The following is a 13,926-nucleotide window of genomic DNA, read 5'->3' on the forward strand; positions in this document are numbered from 1 at the left end:
GAGACAGGGAGACTAATCAGAAGGTTGTTGGGATAATGCACAGTATGAATTTAAATTTGAAGAAGAGAACTTTAAGTATGGAGAGGAGACGCTACATAAGAAGATTCAAGAGTTAGAATCAGTGTTTCTAGTTGAATTATAATTTGTTTGGAAATTTATGTCTAAATCTTCTCAATGCTAATTTTTTTTTGTTTTTTTTCAAGATGGCAGACTGGAGGCAGTGTTAGCATGCTTCTCCCACTTGGAAGGACAGAATAATGTGCAGAGATTCAGTGTGAATTTTTTCTCAAAGAACAAACGCAGGAACTTAGGAAAACAGAATCCACAGACCCTGTGAAAGAATTGGTAGGCTACAGCCTACTACGTGAGACAGGTGAAAAACTCTTAAGTCCTCAGAGTGCAAGAAGGGGAGAGCCTGCCTCCAAGTACACATCCCCATCGGGGAATCTGAAAATCTGAATGCCTCTTCCAAAACTCATGTTAAAATTTAATTGCCATTGTGACTGTATTAAGAAGTAGAACCTTTAAGAGGTGGTTAGATCATGAGGGCGCTGCCCTCATGAATGGATTAATGGTTCTGTTTTAGCAAAAAATGCTGTTTTCAAGTTTAAAGGCACTGATTAGGCTAAATGAAAGCATTCTCATATGGCCTCAATGAACAGTGAGATAAATGACAGGCATGCTCCCACAGGAGAACTAAGTTTTGGGAAAATACAAACAGTATTAGAGCATAATGAAAAAAAAAATTCAACCTTTCAAAAGGAGACACATTATTCATGCATATGTTCATTCATTCAATAAAATATTATGGAACCACAAGGTAAAAACCTAGGAAGAATAAAAAAAACTTTCTCTAATTATCTAATAGAGGAATCGTTAATTTGGATGACTATGGGAATGCATATAAGTTCCAAAAGGAGCACGAAATTTGGCAGTCATCCACAAATTAAAAGTGTTAAAGAAAAATTAAGCAGCTTTCTCAATTCAGTAAAAACAGCAGACAAAAGTGAAAAGACTTGGAGGTAGGGAAAGTATCTAATCACTATTTCAAGAATCCCTCATTTGATGTAGTAGTGATTTTACTCATGTAGCAGTTGAACAGAAATTTCAGCCCCTTGATGTCTGTGGTTATAAATAAAGGGAAATAAAGATGTCTCAAATGCATAATTTTCTGTGGCTTGAAGTGCCAGCAAAGTAAACTCCTCTCTTAAAAAAACCTGTGAGCAATATTTCCATTTTTTATTGACCTTATGACAAGTAAACAATTTTATAACTCACCAGAATTTTCAGTTTTCAGAAAGAAATACCACAATCAATTTGTCCTATATATTTTCTTAAAACTTTAAGAGAAAGTTTATTTTGAAGGTTACCGACTGTTTGAACTAAGCTTACAACGTTAATACATGAACTGCAACTACCAGAAACAAACCCTCTCAGTTCCTACACTCTGAACCTGGCAAGATTGTTCTGCTTTCTACAATTAATAAATATTTAATTAGTATAGTCTTAGCTGTCTGTGCTATTCTAATTCAGATAAGGATAAACTTTTTTCCAAATTCTTCATTTCTGAATGAATATATGAACATCATAAATAACTAGATTGCTACAACACAGAATTTCCATGTTAATGGTAAAAATGGCATTTTCTCCTTTAGTGCCTAAAAATAATTCAGAATACATTTTAGTATAATGTGGGAAATAGGCTTTAATATTTTGGATGCCAAAAAAATTGTGTGCTTAATGAAATGTACATTACTCTATGTAGGTATATTCCAATCTTGGTGGTGACTATAGTCAACACAGTACTTTGTAAAGAAAAATAAACAAACAAAGGAAAACCAATATTGCAGTTCACCATATCAAAGTACTAAAAAAAGTGTATATTAACAATTTTTATGTCGAATTTCATCAGTTAAAGGACAAATACAAACCTTTGAAACAAGATTAAAACAATAATCTATGTAAGCAATCATACTTCCTCCTTACTTACTCAGCCAGGGCTCTGCCTACATTCTAGGACGTTCTGAGGATGCGCTCTCATTAAAGGTAATTCTTAAAAGGTTACTGGGGAAACCACTTGCCTCCTGATGCTCATTCTTGATCATTTTACTGAGACATTTATGACAAAAGTTTTGCAAATTTTACATAAATTATGCTGACTTTAGATATTCAATTCCATTATCTACCAAGCTCACCAGAATCTGGGTCTCTGTAGGACATACCTAAGAGAAAACATCTTTAGCTACTTTGCAACAGACTACATCTTTGTGATAACATTATCCTCATATCTTGTTCACACATATATAATCTCTATGCAGTAAAACAAAGAAAGGCTGGATCAGGGTGCCAGAGCCTTCTCTCACCTCGATTTCAGATCTTAACCAAGCTTAACATACCACCTCCTCCAGGAAGCAGTCCCTGATCACTGATCCCAAAGCAACTATTCCCTTCTAAACTGTCAGAGCAATTTACTTATGCCATTTTTTTAAAGTATCTATGCCCTTCTACCTTTTATTTTGTATATTAAGTATATATTAAATTATAAGAAGTTATCAGCTTCTCATGTATAAAGACTCTTACATACCTCTGCTTCTCAGAACAAACTCAATGAATGCTCATGAAATAAATAACATTGTATGATATTTACTTAGTGACTAAAAAACTATTGCATTATTGAGGCATACCTTTGGTGGCTATAAAAATTACCAATCAATCAAAATGCTTATCAAAAATAATAAAATACATTCACAAAATACTCAAGTAAAATATATACCATATCCAACTGGAGGGAGGATACAGTAACCCTCGAAAGATAGATCCACAGCTATAAAATGATTTTTACTTACTTGTCTCCAAAAAACTTTCTCCAGAATTCAGCAGCATCTGCTTTTGTGATACGAAAGTTATCTCCCTGGAATTGACCATTGGGAAAGATTGCTTTGATTTCTGCCAGCATGTGACTGAAGATAAGGGACAGTTTTGTGAGATTTCGTCTGTAGGCACAAGGGAAAAAAACGAAGATAAGAAATAAACACCTACATGCATACAAATTTTTATGGTAATATATATTAAGACAAATAATGTTATGTATGTATCAACGTATGTCTTGGTGGTTGATCATGAAAACCTCAACTTAACGCTGCCCTGAAAAACAACATTTATGAAAACATTGTACATTTAAATTCCTAACACAGATGTCAATTTATTAGTTATCCATGTATTCATTCAACATATACACAAATAAGATAAATTACATAATTTCACTGAGCTCACAGATTAATGGAAGAGATGGACACTTAAAAAATAATAATCAAATATAAATGGTAAACATAAGAGAGTGACTATTTCTACCTGGGGGAGTAAGGAAAGATTTGCCATCAGAGGAGAATCTAGGAAGAAAACTCACTGTTTGACAGATAAAAGACCTGGAGAGGAGAGAAAGGGAGGATGGAGAGGGAAGTAAAAGGTATTTCAGGCGGTAGAAACAGCATGTACAAAAGTATTAATACAAAAGTATAAAATGAAAACATATTTGCATTATATCATTTTTGGCATGGTGAAAGCAGAGCAGAGGGTAACAGGAGAAAATAACATGAGACAGAGTAAGAAACTTTAATTATTAGGACCTGACATAAAGAGGCATCTGAATCAATGCACAGTTTTTGTTAAACATACTTGCCACTCCTACCTAAATATCAGATTTTCTGAGGAAGGGTTCTAGATATATGCATATCTTAGAAGCCCCCTGGGCAATTCTAACGTGCTTTCCTCATTAAGAGGTACTGCTGTAAGAAATGGAGAGTCAGGCTAGGCGTGGTGAATCACCCCGGTAATCCTACCACATTGGGAGGCTGAGGTGGACAAATGGCTAGAGCCCAGAGTTTGAGACCAGCCTGGGCAACATGGCAAGACCTCATCTCTACAAAAAACTAGCAGGGTGTGGGAGCCCATGCCTAAAGCCCCAGTTATTAGGGAGCCTGATGTGATCTCTTGAGCCGGGAGGCAGAGGTTCAGTGAGACATGATCACACCACTGCACTCCAGCATGGGTAACAGAGTGACACAATGTCTCAAAAACAAAAAATGAAAGAGAAAAGAAATAAATGGAGAGTCAAATGGATTAATGGATTCAGAATTCTGAAGACTTGATGAAGTCTGTTTTAGAAGGAAAAAATTGTAGTAGTATGACAAAATGGTTTAGAATGGAGATACAGGTGTCACCTCTATTCTAATTTCCATGTTAAGTTCTGGGGATTCTGACAAGATTTAAACCATGCTTCATACTACAAAACAGTACTATCAATCACCTATAATCTTTGCCAACATTTCTTAAATTTTCAATATTACGTTAATTGGCATAAAACTACTAGTGCTAGATAGTTAAGAAGCAATTAAAACACAAAATACTAAATAATTTCCCAGTTTCAAACAAACCTTATTTCTTTATATTCCCTTTTGCTCGGAATGACCAGAAATCAATAGGTACATTCTGCACATGTTTTCATTTTGAAGCTTCAGCTATTATGCATGTGTATGTGCACCTGTATATATGAGAAAGAGAGAGAGAGTGTGTGTGTGTGTGTGTGTGTGTGTGTCTCTATGTGTGTGTTGGGATGTGAGTGAAGGCAAGTGTGTTAGGACTCAATAAAAAATATAGAGGAAAATTAACACAGAGAAAGTCATCAAATTTGCAACCTATAAAACCATACAATGTATTAACAGACCTTTGTCATTGAAAGTTGTGTTTCTTTGCTCCATATTTACTCATGTATCTGTGTTTAACAACTGTCAACTAATAATAAAAACTCATGTTTGTTACCAAGGAGATCATGTAATATGCACCTGACAATAAAATCATTGGGTGACGCCCTTTCTAATTTACAAAGGAGACATATAACTTCCTGTATAAGATGAATACAGAATAAAGATACCCATGATCAAAAGTGGGAAAAGTAGTAATAAGAAGAATGCAGTAAGATATTCTATAAAATCAATAAATTCATCTTCCCTAAAAAAAAAACATCTATTTCCATAACTTATCTAAGAAAAGCTTTTTGATGAAAGCGGGGAGGGCATAACACAGGCCTTGTTTTAATGCTTCACCTGTGCCCATAAACAACCTGCAAAATTCATTATAATATACATAAATGTTACATCATTTTATTAGATTCAGCCACTTTTGCACAACTCATCCTAATCCAAGTGTAAAATTTCTGTTAATCAGTTAAATCATATCAATATGATTTTGTCATTTATGTTAACATATCCTCAATTTAGATGATGGTAGATATAAGATATTCAGTTTTAAAAAATAAAAAGTAAACTATATCAAAGGAAAGACTTGTGGCTAATACAAACTACAACCGACTTTTAAGATTTGAGTTTAAGAAAAGTATACAGTCACCTTAGGAAATCTGCAATGCATTTATAATTGGGCTAAAGATTTAATTTTTACCAAACTTCCAATTGATACATACAAAAGAAAAACGAAAAATCAAGATGGCTATAATTAGGGTAAACCAACTGTTCTTTATTTTCTGAATTGGCTGCACTCCATCCCCTTGATTCTTTTCCTTTAATCATATCCAAATTTTTTTTTTTAATTTTTACTTGTTAGATCTAAAGTCTGAAACACAACGCCAGTGATTACCCACCCATTCTGGGTATCTGATCCACTGGCTATGTAGACACTAAACTTTAAAAGAAACATAGTAACATTTTTTATAGTCTAGAAGCTCTAATAATCACCAATACCTATATCAATACTCACTGATTGATTATAAAATGTGTATATACTTCTATTTTCTTGCTTCTGCAAATGGATCACCACAATTTTGTTTGGCTTTTTATTATTATTATTATTATTATTATTATACTTTAAGTTTTAGGGAACATGTGCACAATGTGCAGGTTTGTTACATATGTATACATGTGCCATGTTGGTGTGCTGCACCCATTAACTCGTCATTTAGCATTAGGTATATCTCCTAATGCTGTCCCTCCCCACTCCCCCCACCCCACAACAGTCCCTGGAGTGTGATGTTCCCCTTCCTGTGTCCATGAGCTCTCATTGTTCAATTCCCACCTATGAGTGAGAACACGCGGTGTTCGGTTTTTTGTCCTTGCTATAGTTTACTGAGAATGATGCTTTTTGCACAAAATAAGGCAATGAAAAAATACATTTTGCCTTTAGTCTTGAAAGAAACTCAAGCTCATATTGTTAAAAATATTTGAATATATATATGTATATGCATATATACATACACATTCCAGAATATATTTACTTTATACTTATACGCTCACACATACTCCATATATATGTAAATAATTATCTTAGAAATCCATTATTTAACATATTTATAGAGGTTGCAATCGACACCAAGGTATGAAAAGAACTGACAAACTCATTCTGTTAGAGCTTAAAAGGAAAAAAAAGAGAACCGAAAACTAATTCTGGTATCTAATTTCATTTAAATTTGTTATCATAGCAAATACGTTTTCTTTTTTATATGACGCTGTGACTTCTTTTTGTTTACAATGTTTTGCTATGTAGTATGTGCTTTCTTTATTCTCCATCCCACTCTGCATCCTTTGATACCTATTTTTTTTTTCGAGATGGAGTTTTGCTCTTGTTGCCCAGGATGGAGTGCAATGGTGTGATCTCGGCTCACTGCAACTTCTGCCTCCTGGGTTCAAGCAATCCTCCTGCCTCAGCCTCCCAAGTAGCTGGGATTACAGGCATGTGCCACCATGCCCGTCTAACTTCGGATTTTTAGTAGAGATGGGGTTTCATCATGCTGGTCAGCCTGGTCTCAAACTCCTGACCTCAGGTGATCTACCCGTCTCAACCTCCTAAAGTGCTGGGATTACAGGCATGAGCCACTGTGCCCAGCCTGATACTCATTAAAAAAAAAAAAAACCTCTCAATTTTGAAAATAAAACAATCCAAGAATACAATCATCTCTAACCATCTAGACATAGGGAGAAGAAAAGAAACAATCACACATCTTTGTAGATGGAATTTTTTCTATTATGTAATTTTTCCATACTTAGCCAATTTTCCCTAAGCCCATGGGATTTCCCATCATCATAAGCCCTAAAATGATGACTGCCTTTATAAAGAATCTGATACTTATGAAGAATATATTTCTGACACTAAAATCCAAACAATCCCCAAACAACTAACTAAATAAAAATCTGCCCAGAAAGAAAAGACTCAATAATCTAATAAATGTAATTTTATTTTTAATTAATTTTACATGGAATTTTCGACATCAGTTCTTTCACTTATAAGAGAAGCTACTTATTTCCACATGTATTTCATTAACCATCACATTTATTCATTTGCTTTGCATGGGATTTTGTTTGTAATAAATAATTTTACAATAAAAGTTTTGTTTTGTTTTTGTTTTTGTTTTTTCTTTGAGACAGAGTCTCGCTCTGTCACTCAGGCTGGAGTGCAGTGGCGCAATCTCGGCTCACTGCCAGCTCCACCTCCCCGGTTCACACCATTCTCCTGCCTCAGCCTCCAGAGTAGCTGGGACTACAGGCACCCGTCACCATGCCTGGCTAATTTTTTGTAGTTTTAGTAGAGACGGGGTTTCACCATGTTAGCCAGGATGTTCTCAATCTCCTGACCTCGTGATCCGCCCACCTCGGCCTCCCAAAGTGCTGGGATTACAGGTGTGAGCCACCGCGCCCGGCCAATAAAAGTATTTTAAAATACCAAATATTTTAAAATACCAAATAATCAAAAAGTAGTTGTCAACACTGGCCAAACTGCCAAAGATGTTAACATTAGAGGAGGCCTGAAGAAGAAAGAGGGAGGGAGGAGTAAAAACCAAGGAGGGAGAAGAGCTACATTAAAAAGAGAGAAAGAGAGATGTGAAATGAGTCCACAATGTCATCACCTAAGCAACAAGGTACCTCTTCATCCTGGATTCTGTCACCTGTATCATATTTCTTTAAAATGATATGAATCAGTTTCTCCAAATGTCAAGTTACATTGTGGGGATTCAACTAGAAGAATGTGGATTTGAACTAGAGTGAATTAGCATGCTGACTCTGTTGGAATGATGGAGCTTCACTGTTTATAAACAAGTCTTAACAGTTTAAGGTTGCTACAGTCAACATCATAAGCACAAAGGAAGCATATAACGCTTGATGGAGGATGGCACAATGCTACCCTTAATGAATTTATCATATAGTATGAAACAAAAAGACATGGAGAGATCATCATAATAAAATGTGGTAGGAGTAATCTGCTCTAATTATAGCCATCTTGACATGATGAATTAAATTCATAAAACAAATAGAAAATACAGCAAGATTTGATTAGTAGCCTCCACTAAATGCGGGAGACTCACACAAAGAATGTAATCTAATTAGATTGCATGTAGTCCTTGAGTTTTTTCTATTCAAGAAACAGCTGTGTTATAAATCAAGGAGGAAATAAAAAGCTTTAAATGCTGAATTAGTGAAAACTTTAAATGACTATTTTCAGTGAGGTGCAAATCTGTGAGAATGTGCTGCTTTTGGTAGAAGAAATGGGAGGTGATACTTTTACCCAAAAACTATTAATAATTCAATTCTCACATTTAAAAGCTAGAACATGCTCTTCTTAATTTTTACAAGGTGAAACAAACTCAACATAAAAAGAAAGGCAGGACATAAAGAATATAAACAGTGCTGCTTAAAATGAAACTCACATCCAGCTAAAGAGCAATTTCCACTGTATTTCTGATGTACTGCCCTCCAAAACGGGTTCAGAGACTTACTTCACACTGTTTCTAACCTTAGGAATGGTATGATTCCTAAGTGAGGAGACTAGGCTGATGTAAGCCTTGCCTTTCATTTCTCTCTCATGGGAATAGATACTATTATTGAGATGGGTCCTGAGAGTCTTAAACAAAACTGGATCCTTACCCATTCCCCCTGCCCAAATGCTTTAAAGTTCTAAACTTATCTAAGGGGAATACACAACAGATATTAAAAGTTCAAATATCAATAAAGACTGAATCTACCCAAAGTTGTAAGAGAAGTCAGCAGTGCGCCTAGGAACAATCTAAACTGAAACACAGGCAGAAGGACAATTTTTCAACTTGCTCCATTTTACTTCTTGGATACTAAACTGATCACTTTAAAAGAAATTTAGTAAACTATTTCCAAAAAACTACACTGAACTGGCAACTAAAGGAAGATCTTACATTTCCTTTGTTAAACACCTCATCCACCACTAGCACAGCTAGGGAGGTTACACCCAAAATTCTGGCTGGGAGAGATAACTTTGGGCATTCTTTGATCTCTCCATCTCTCTGTAGTATTCTTTTCTTTTCTTTTTTTCTGATACAGAGTCTCACTCTGTTGCCCAGGCTGGAATGTAGTGGTGCTATCTAGGCTAACAGCAACCTCCGCCTCAAGAGTTCAAGCGATTCTCGTGTCTCAGCCTCCAGAGGGTGTATGCCACCACGCCTGGCTAATTTTTGTACTTTAGTAGAGAAGGGGTTTCTCCATGTTGGCCAGGCTGGTTTGGAACTCCTGACCTCAAGTGATCCGCCCGCCTCAGCCTCCCAAAGTGCTGGGATTACAGGCGTGAGCCAACTGCACCTGGCCTGTGGTATTCTTTTCAACATGTTATCTACAAAGTTTTATTAACATCAAGAAGCTATCCCTCAAAATAAGGATGCTGTTTACAAGACAAATATATTTGCTTTCTAAAATAAATAGATTTAAATGGACAACTTACAAATGCCTTACTTAAAACATGAAATAACATGCCAGCCTATCATGTTCAATGTAATATCCTTTGAGAAGCTTCCACAAGATATTCAAAATATATTCTGATTAATTTTTCTAGTATCTTACATATTGACGAGTTTAGTCTTTAAGTTTGTTAGTACTGGCTTAATATCCTTAGTCTCCTTAAAGATAAAGAAAAGGTTACTTAACCTCTGTTTCCTCATTTCTAAAAATTTTGAATAAAAATACATAAGACATGTAGGTAAGACCCTGATGCATTTAATTTTTTGAAAACCTTCAATAAGCAAGTTATTTATTATTAATTCTACTTACCACTTCTGTTTAAAAATATAAATATTTATCATAGCAGCATTTCTTCTTTTTCCATATAATTATCATCCAATAAACTGATGGCTCTCTTACTAAGGTAAGAGAATCATATTCTTACATTACTAAGATCATCAATTATCATGATGGCCTCATACAATTCAGAAACAGCAAACGATGGGCAAGTATTTGATACAATCATTTAGTCATTTATTCTTCAAATCTCTGAGTGCCTATTATATGCCAGGCTTAGTCAACGCACTGATATTACAAAGATGAAGATGACAGAATCCTATACCCAATGAATTTAAGGGATTTAGAGAGCTCCAAAGTTAAAGAACAATGCAGTGGGAATAAAGCTGAGATGGAACCAGAAAAAGATGGCAATCAGAAGAGAGAGAGTGCTGCAGTTCCAGGGTGATGCAGTTCTGGCCAAAATGCAGCTGGCCCTGCAACTGGTAGCTACAGCAGAGTGAAGGTGAATCAGGCCAGGAATTGGACAGCTTGAAGGTGGAATGGGGTCATTCACGTGGATTTTGAAACCTCCTGGAATTGTAACAGCAGTATGCATGAAGAGAAGGATAAACCTTATCTCAATCTATTCAATAAAGCTTCCCAAATGACTTTTTTAATGTCAGTTATTTTAACTTTGCATCAATGTAAAAGCAGGATTAACATCACTTTGATGATTTCAACAAATGGTTTTATCTGGAAAATTTATTATGAAAACCTACTTCAGTATAATATGACCACTCATACTTTCATTTGGTTTAAAAGCTTAACAATATCTATTTCAATAAAGAAAACTCCTTTGTCGGCCAGGCGCGGTGGCTCACGCTTGTAATCCCAGCACTTTGGGAGGCCGAGGCGGGCGGATCACGACGTCAGGAGATCGAGACCACGGTGAAACCCCGTCTCTACTAAAAATACAAAAAATTAGCCGGGCATGGTGGCGGGCGCCTGTAGTCCCAGCTACTCGGAGAGGCTGAGGCAGGAGAATGCCGTGAACCCGCGAGGCAGAGCTTGCAGTGAGCCGAGATCGTGCCACTGCACTCCAGCCTGGGCGACAGAGTGAGACTCTGTCTCAAAAAAAAAAAAAAAAAAAAAAAACAAAAAAAGAAAACTCCTTGTCTTTAGTATTGAACTTCTTTTGATGAAACCTAATCTGTAACAAGTATCCTTTCGTAAAATAAACCTTTAAAATGTAGACCACTCCATTATTTGAGACAAAAAAGAAAAAACAATACATTCTTTCATTCCTTTACGATAAAACACAATTAAAGTTCTGTAAACACAATGGAAAATCATGATTGCTATGAGATTCATACAGAAGCAACCAGAACATAGCAGAACTTTATCTTTGATTATTTTTCAAAAGAAAAAGAACCATTAGAAACGTTGGAAATTCAAACTATACTTTTATGACCTAGAGTTATGTGATAAAAGACCAGTTTATCAACAAGCAAAATAAACTTGACATTGAAACAACAGTAGTAACAAATTTTTTAAACAAATCTACATTAAGTTTCTTATTATTTGCTATTCCCAGTAGTCTATCATAAAACAGTGAAGTGGCAATCTGAATGGAGTCAATTAATCCATATTTATTGTTTCTGATCCCCACCTTAATTTTAAATACATGGATCAAAAAGACGTAATTGGTCAGTTTTTTTTCCAAGTTCTACCCCAAACCCAGCAGGAATATCCTGCTTCTACTTGTTATATCATTTTTATCACTTTTGACAAATCAAGGATGGCTTTTGTTTTGTTTTTACTCAATAGAATATAGTTAGAAACTCTGGAAAAATAATATTTTCCTCAAGTATTTCTAGTGTCCTTTCTACTATTTCTCACACTACTTCTGTTTTCTCCCTAAGCTATCCAAATGGTCTGCTTTCCTTGAGTTAAGCCATTCCTTCACCCCACTCTGATACAATGTTTCTATGTCTCAGCCTGTTGAATTCTCAAATGCACCAGCTTTATGTCAAAATACTTACATGGAATCTTTTCCCTATCCCTTCCCATATGTGACATGCCACAACACTTTATCAGCCAGGGCACAAAGGTTTCCCTGAAGGGCACCATGGTTATTTTACATAGATATCGTGTTTCATCTCTATCAGAGCACATGTCTTTGTTAGAGAAGAAAAAGTCTTATACCTGTAACAACTTCTTAAAATAGATATCCAATAAAGGTTTGTTAATTTCAAAGAATTTTTAAACTATAAATAAGGAATAATTTGCTGACCCCAAAACAGTGCTAATGAACAGACAGATAGGAACAGCCTATAAAATTAGTTTACAGAAAAGAATTTTTAACCAAAACCCACTTCAATGGAGAATTGAAACTCTGGAGTTTGACTTTAAATTAGAAAAATATCTTTACTATGTGAGTTCTGAGACCTTTTATCTTCTCTCATTTTTCTTCTTTCTTCATGAATGGTAAAACAGAATACCAACAAGACAAAGGAAATTAATGCTATATCCCTCATGTGCAGTTTCCAGAAACTCAAGTAAATGTAACATATTTGTCATACTTTCTGAGGAAGCATAACATAGTTTCCCATCACACTAATTGTTCCCTGACAGTTCCTTCCTTCTTCTGGCTCTGGAAATTTTCCTTATTGATACCTGTGTCTCACTTCAATACTGTTCTTTTGGAATAGGACAAGTAAAATACAAATGAACCAAAGGAGGAAAAAGTCATCTCTCTGGTGCTTATGTCATGCAATACTAACAGAAGAAAACTAAAATCATGAGATTTTTTCTACTTCTTCCCCAGGATTAAAATTATCTTTATTCAGTATGTGCAAATATAAAGATAAAAACAAGCACAAATTTGCCAAGCAATTCCCACTCATTTTAGGCATGATCTGATACAGATACCTCATAGAAAACTGGGAACCAGTGGCAGTGCAAGTGCGTATCAAGTGCCCCAGATATGCCTTCTCTGTTTGAAAGCCAACACGGCCTAGTTGCCAATGGGGCCCTTGAAGGATGGGAGACATTGCAGTGAGTCTGGAAATCTATTCTCACACATAACACTGTGTAAGAGGATCAGGGGGAAAGTGGGTAAAATGAAAGTGTAGAGTGAAAAAGGCAGGATAATCAATAGTATGCTCAGTACAATCTTAGTTCTCTTAAAAGGCTATAAATAGCACATTATAGATGATGTGTAAATAGGAAAACAAATACAGGATATATACAAAAAGGCATTATCAATAGTAACCTCTGGTTAGTAGAATTATCATAGTTTTTCTTTCTTTTATTCTTTAAATTGCCCTATTTTCAGTAAGAAACAAAAATGTCATTAAAAAGCCATTATATTGATGGTCTCTGATAAACCTGAGATGTGCCTACTGGAGACAGAATAGATTTCCAGACTCACTGCAATGTCTCCCATCCTCTGAAAGGCTCCACTGGCAACCACACTGCTTCGGCTTTCAAACGGAGAAGGCATCTCTGGGGCACTCAAGCCAAACCACTTGCATGACCACTGATTCCCAATTTTCTAAAAAGTGTTAGTCCTTCCCCCATAGTACATTCACAAATGGCACACCAGTATTTTTTCCACACCCTTCCCCAAAAGAAAAACCTCTTAGTTCTAATTTCATGTCTTTAAAATTAAAAACCAGACAACAGAAAGCTCAAACACTTAAATCCGCAGTCTAAAAATGGTTTAAACAGAAGGAGGGATCTGGATCCTTAAATCCAGTTCATGATTTATCTCCTCCCTTTATAATAGTCTCCTAAAAAATGCAACTAAAATTAAATTATTATTAGGAGCAAGAAACCTCAGAATAGTTATGTAGATAAATTAGCACATCACATGTATTCTTTGTCATATAATATCATGAAAGAA

The 13,926-nt window shown here is 35.5% G+C and overlaps 1 protein-coding gene across 16 annotated transcripts in view; it reads right to left on the reverse strand.

The window, feature by feature from the left end:
* Positions 1-13,926, reverse strand: part of CBLB (Cbl proto-oncogene B) — a 268,224-nt gene that overhangs the window by 171,114 nt on the left and 83,184 nt on the right. For 13 of the 16 annotated variants that reach the window (XM_063630593.1, XM_063630594.1, XM_055260467.2 and 10 more), the window contains one exon: positions 2,847-2,993. The exons of the other annotated variants lie outside the window; for them this stretch is intronic. In XM_063630593.1, the coding sequence (XP_063486663.1) occupies positions 2,847-2,993 (147 nt within the window). The remainder of the gene's footprint in view (positions 1-2,846; positions 2,994-13,926) is intronic. 16 annotated transcript variants of the gene reach the window in all.

The sequence above is a fragment of the Symphalangus syndactylus genome, chromosome 21 (assembly GCF_028878055.3).
Source record: "Symphalangus syndactylus isolate Jambi chromosome 21, NHGRI_mSymSyn1-v2.1_pri, whole genome shotgun sequence".
Classification (NCBI taxonomy): Eukaryota; Metazoa; Chordata; class Mammalia; order Primates; family Hylobatidae; genus Symphalangus; species Symphalangus syndactylus.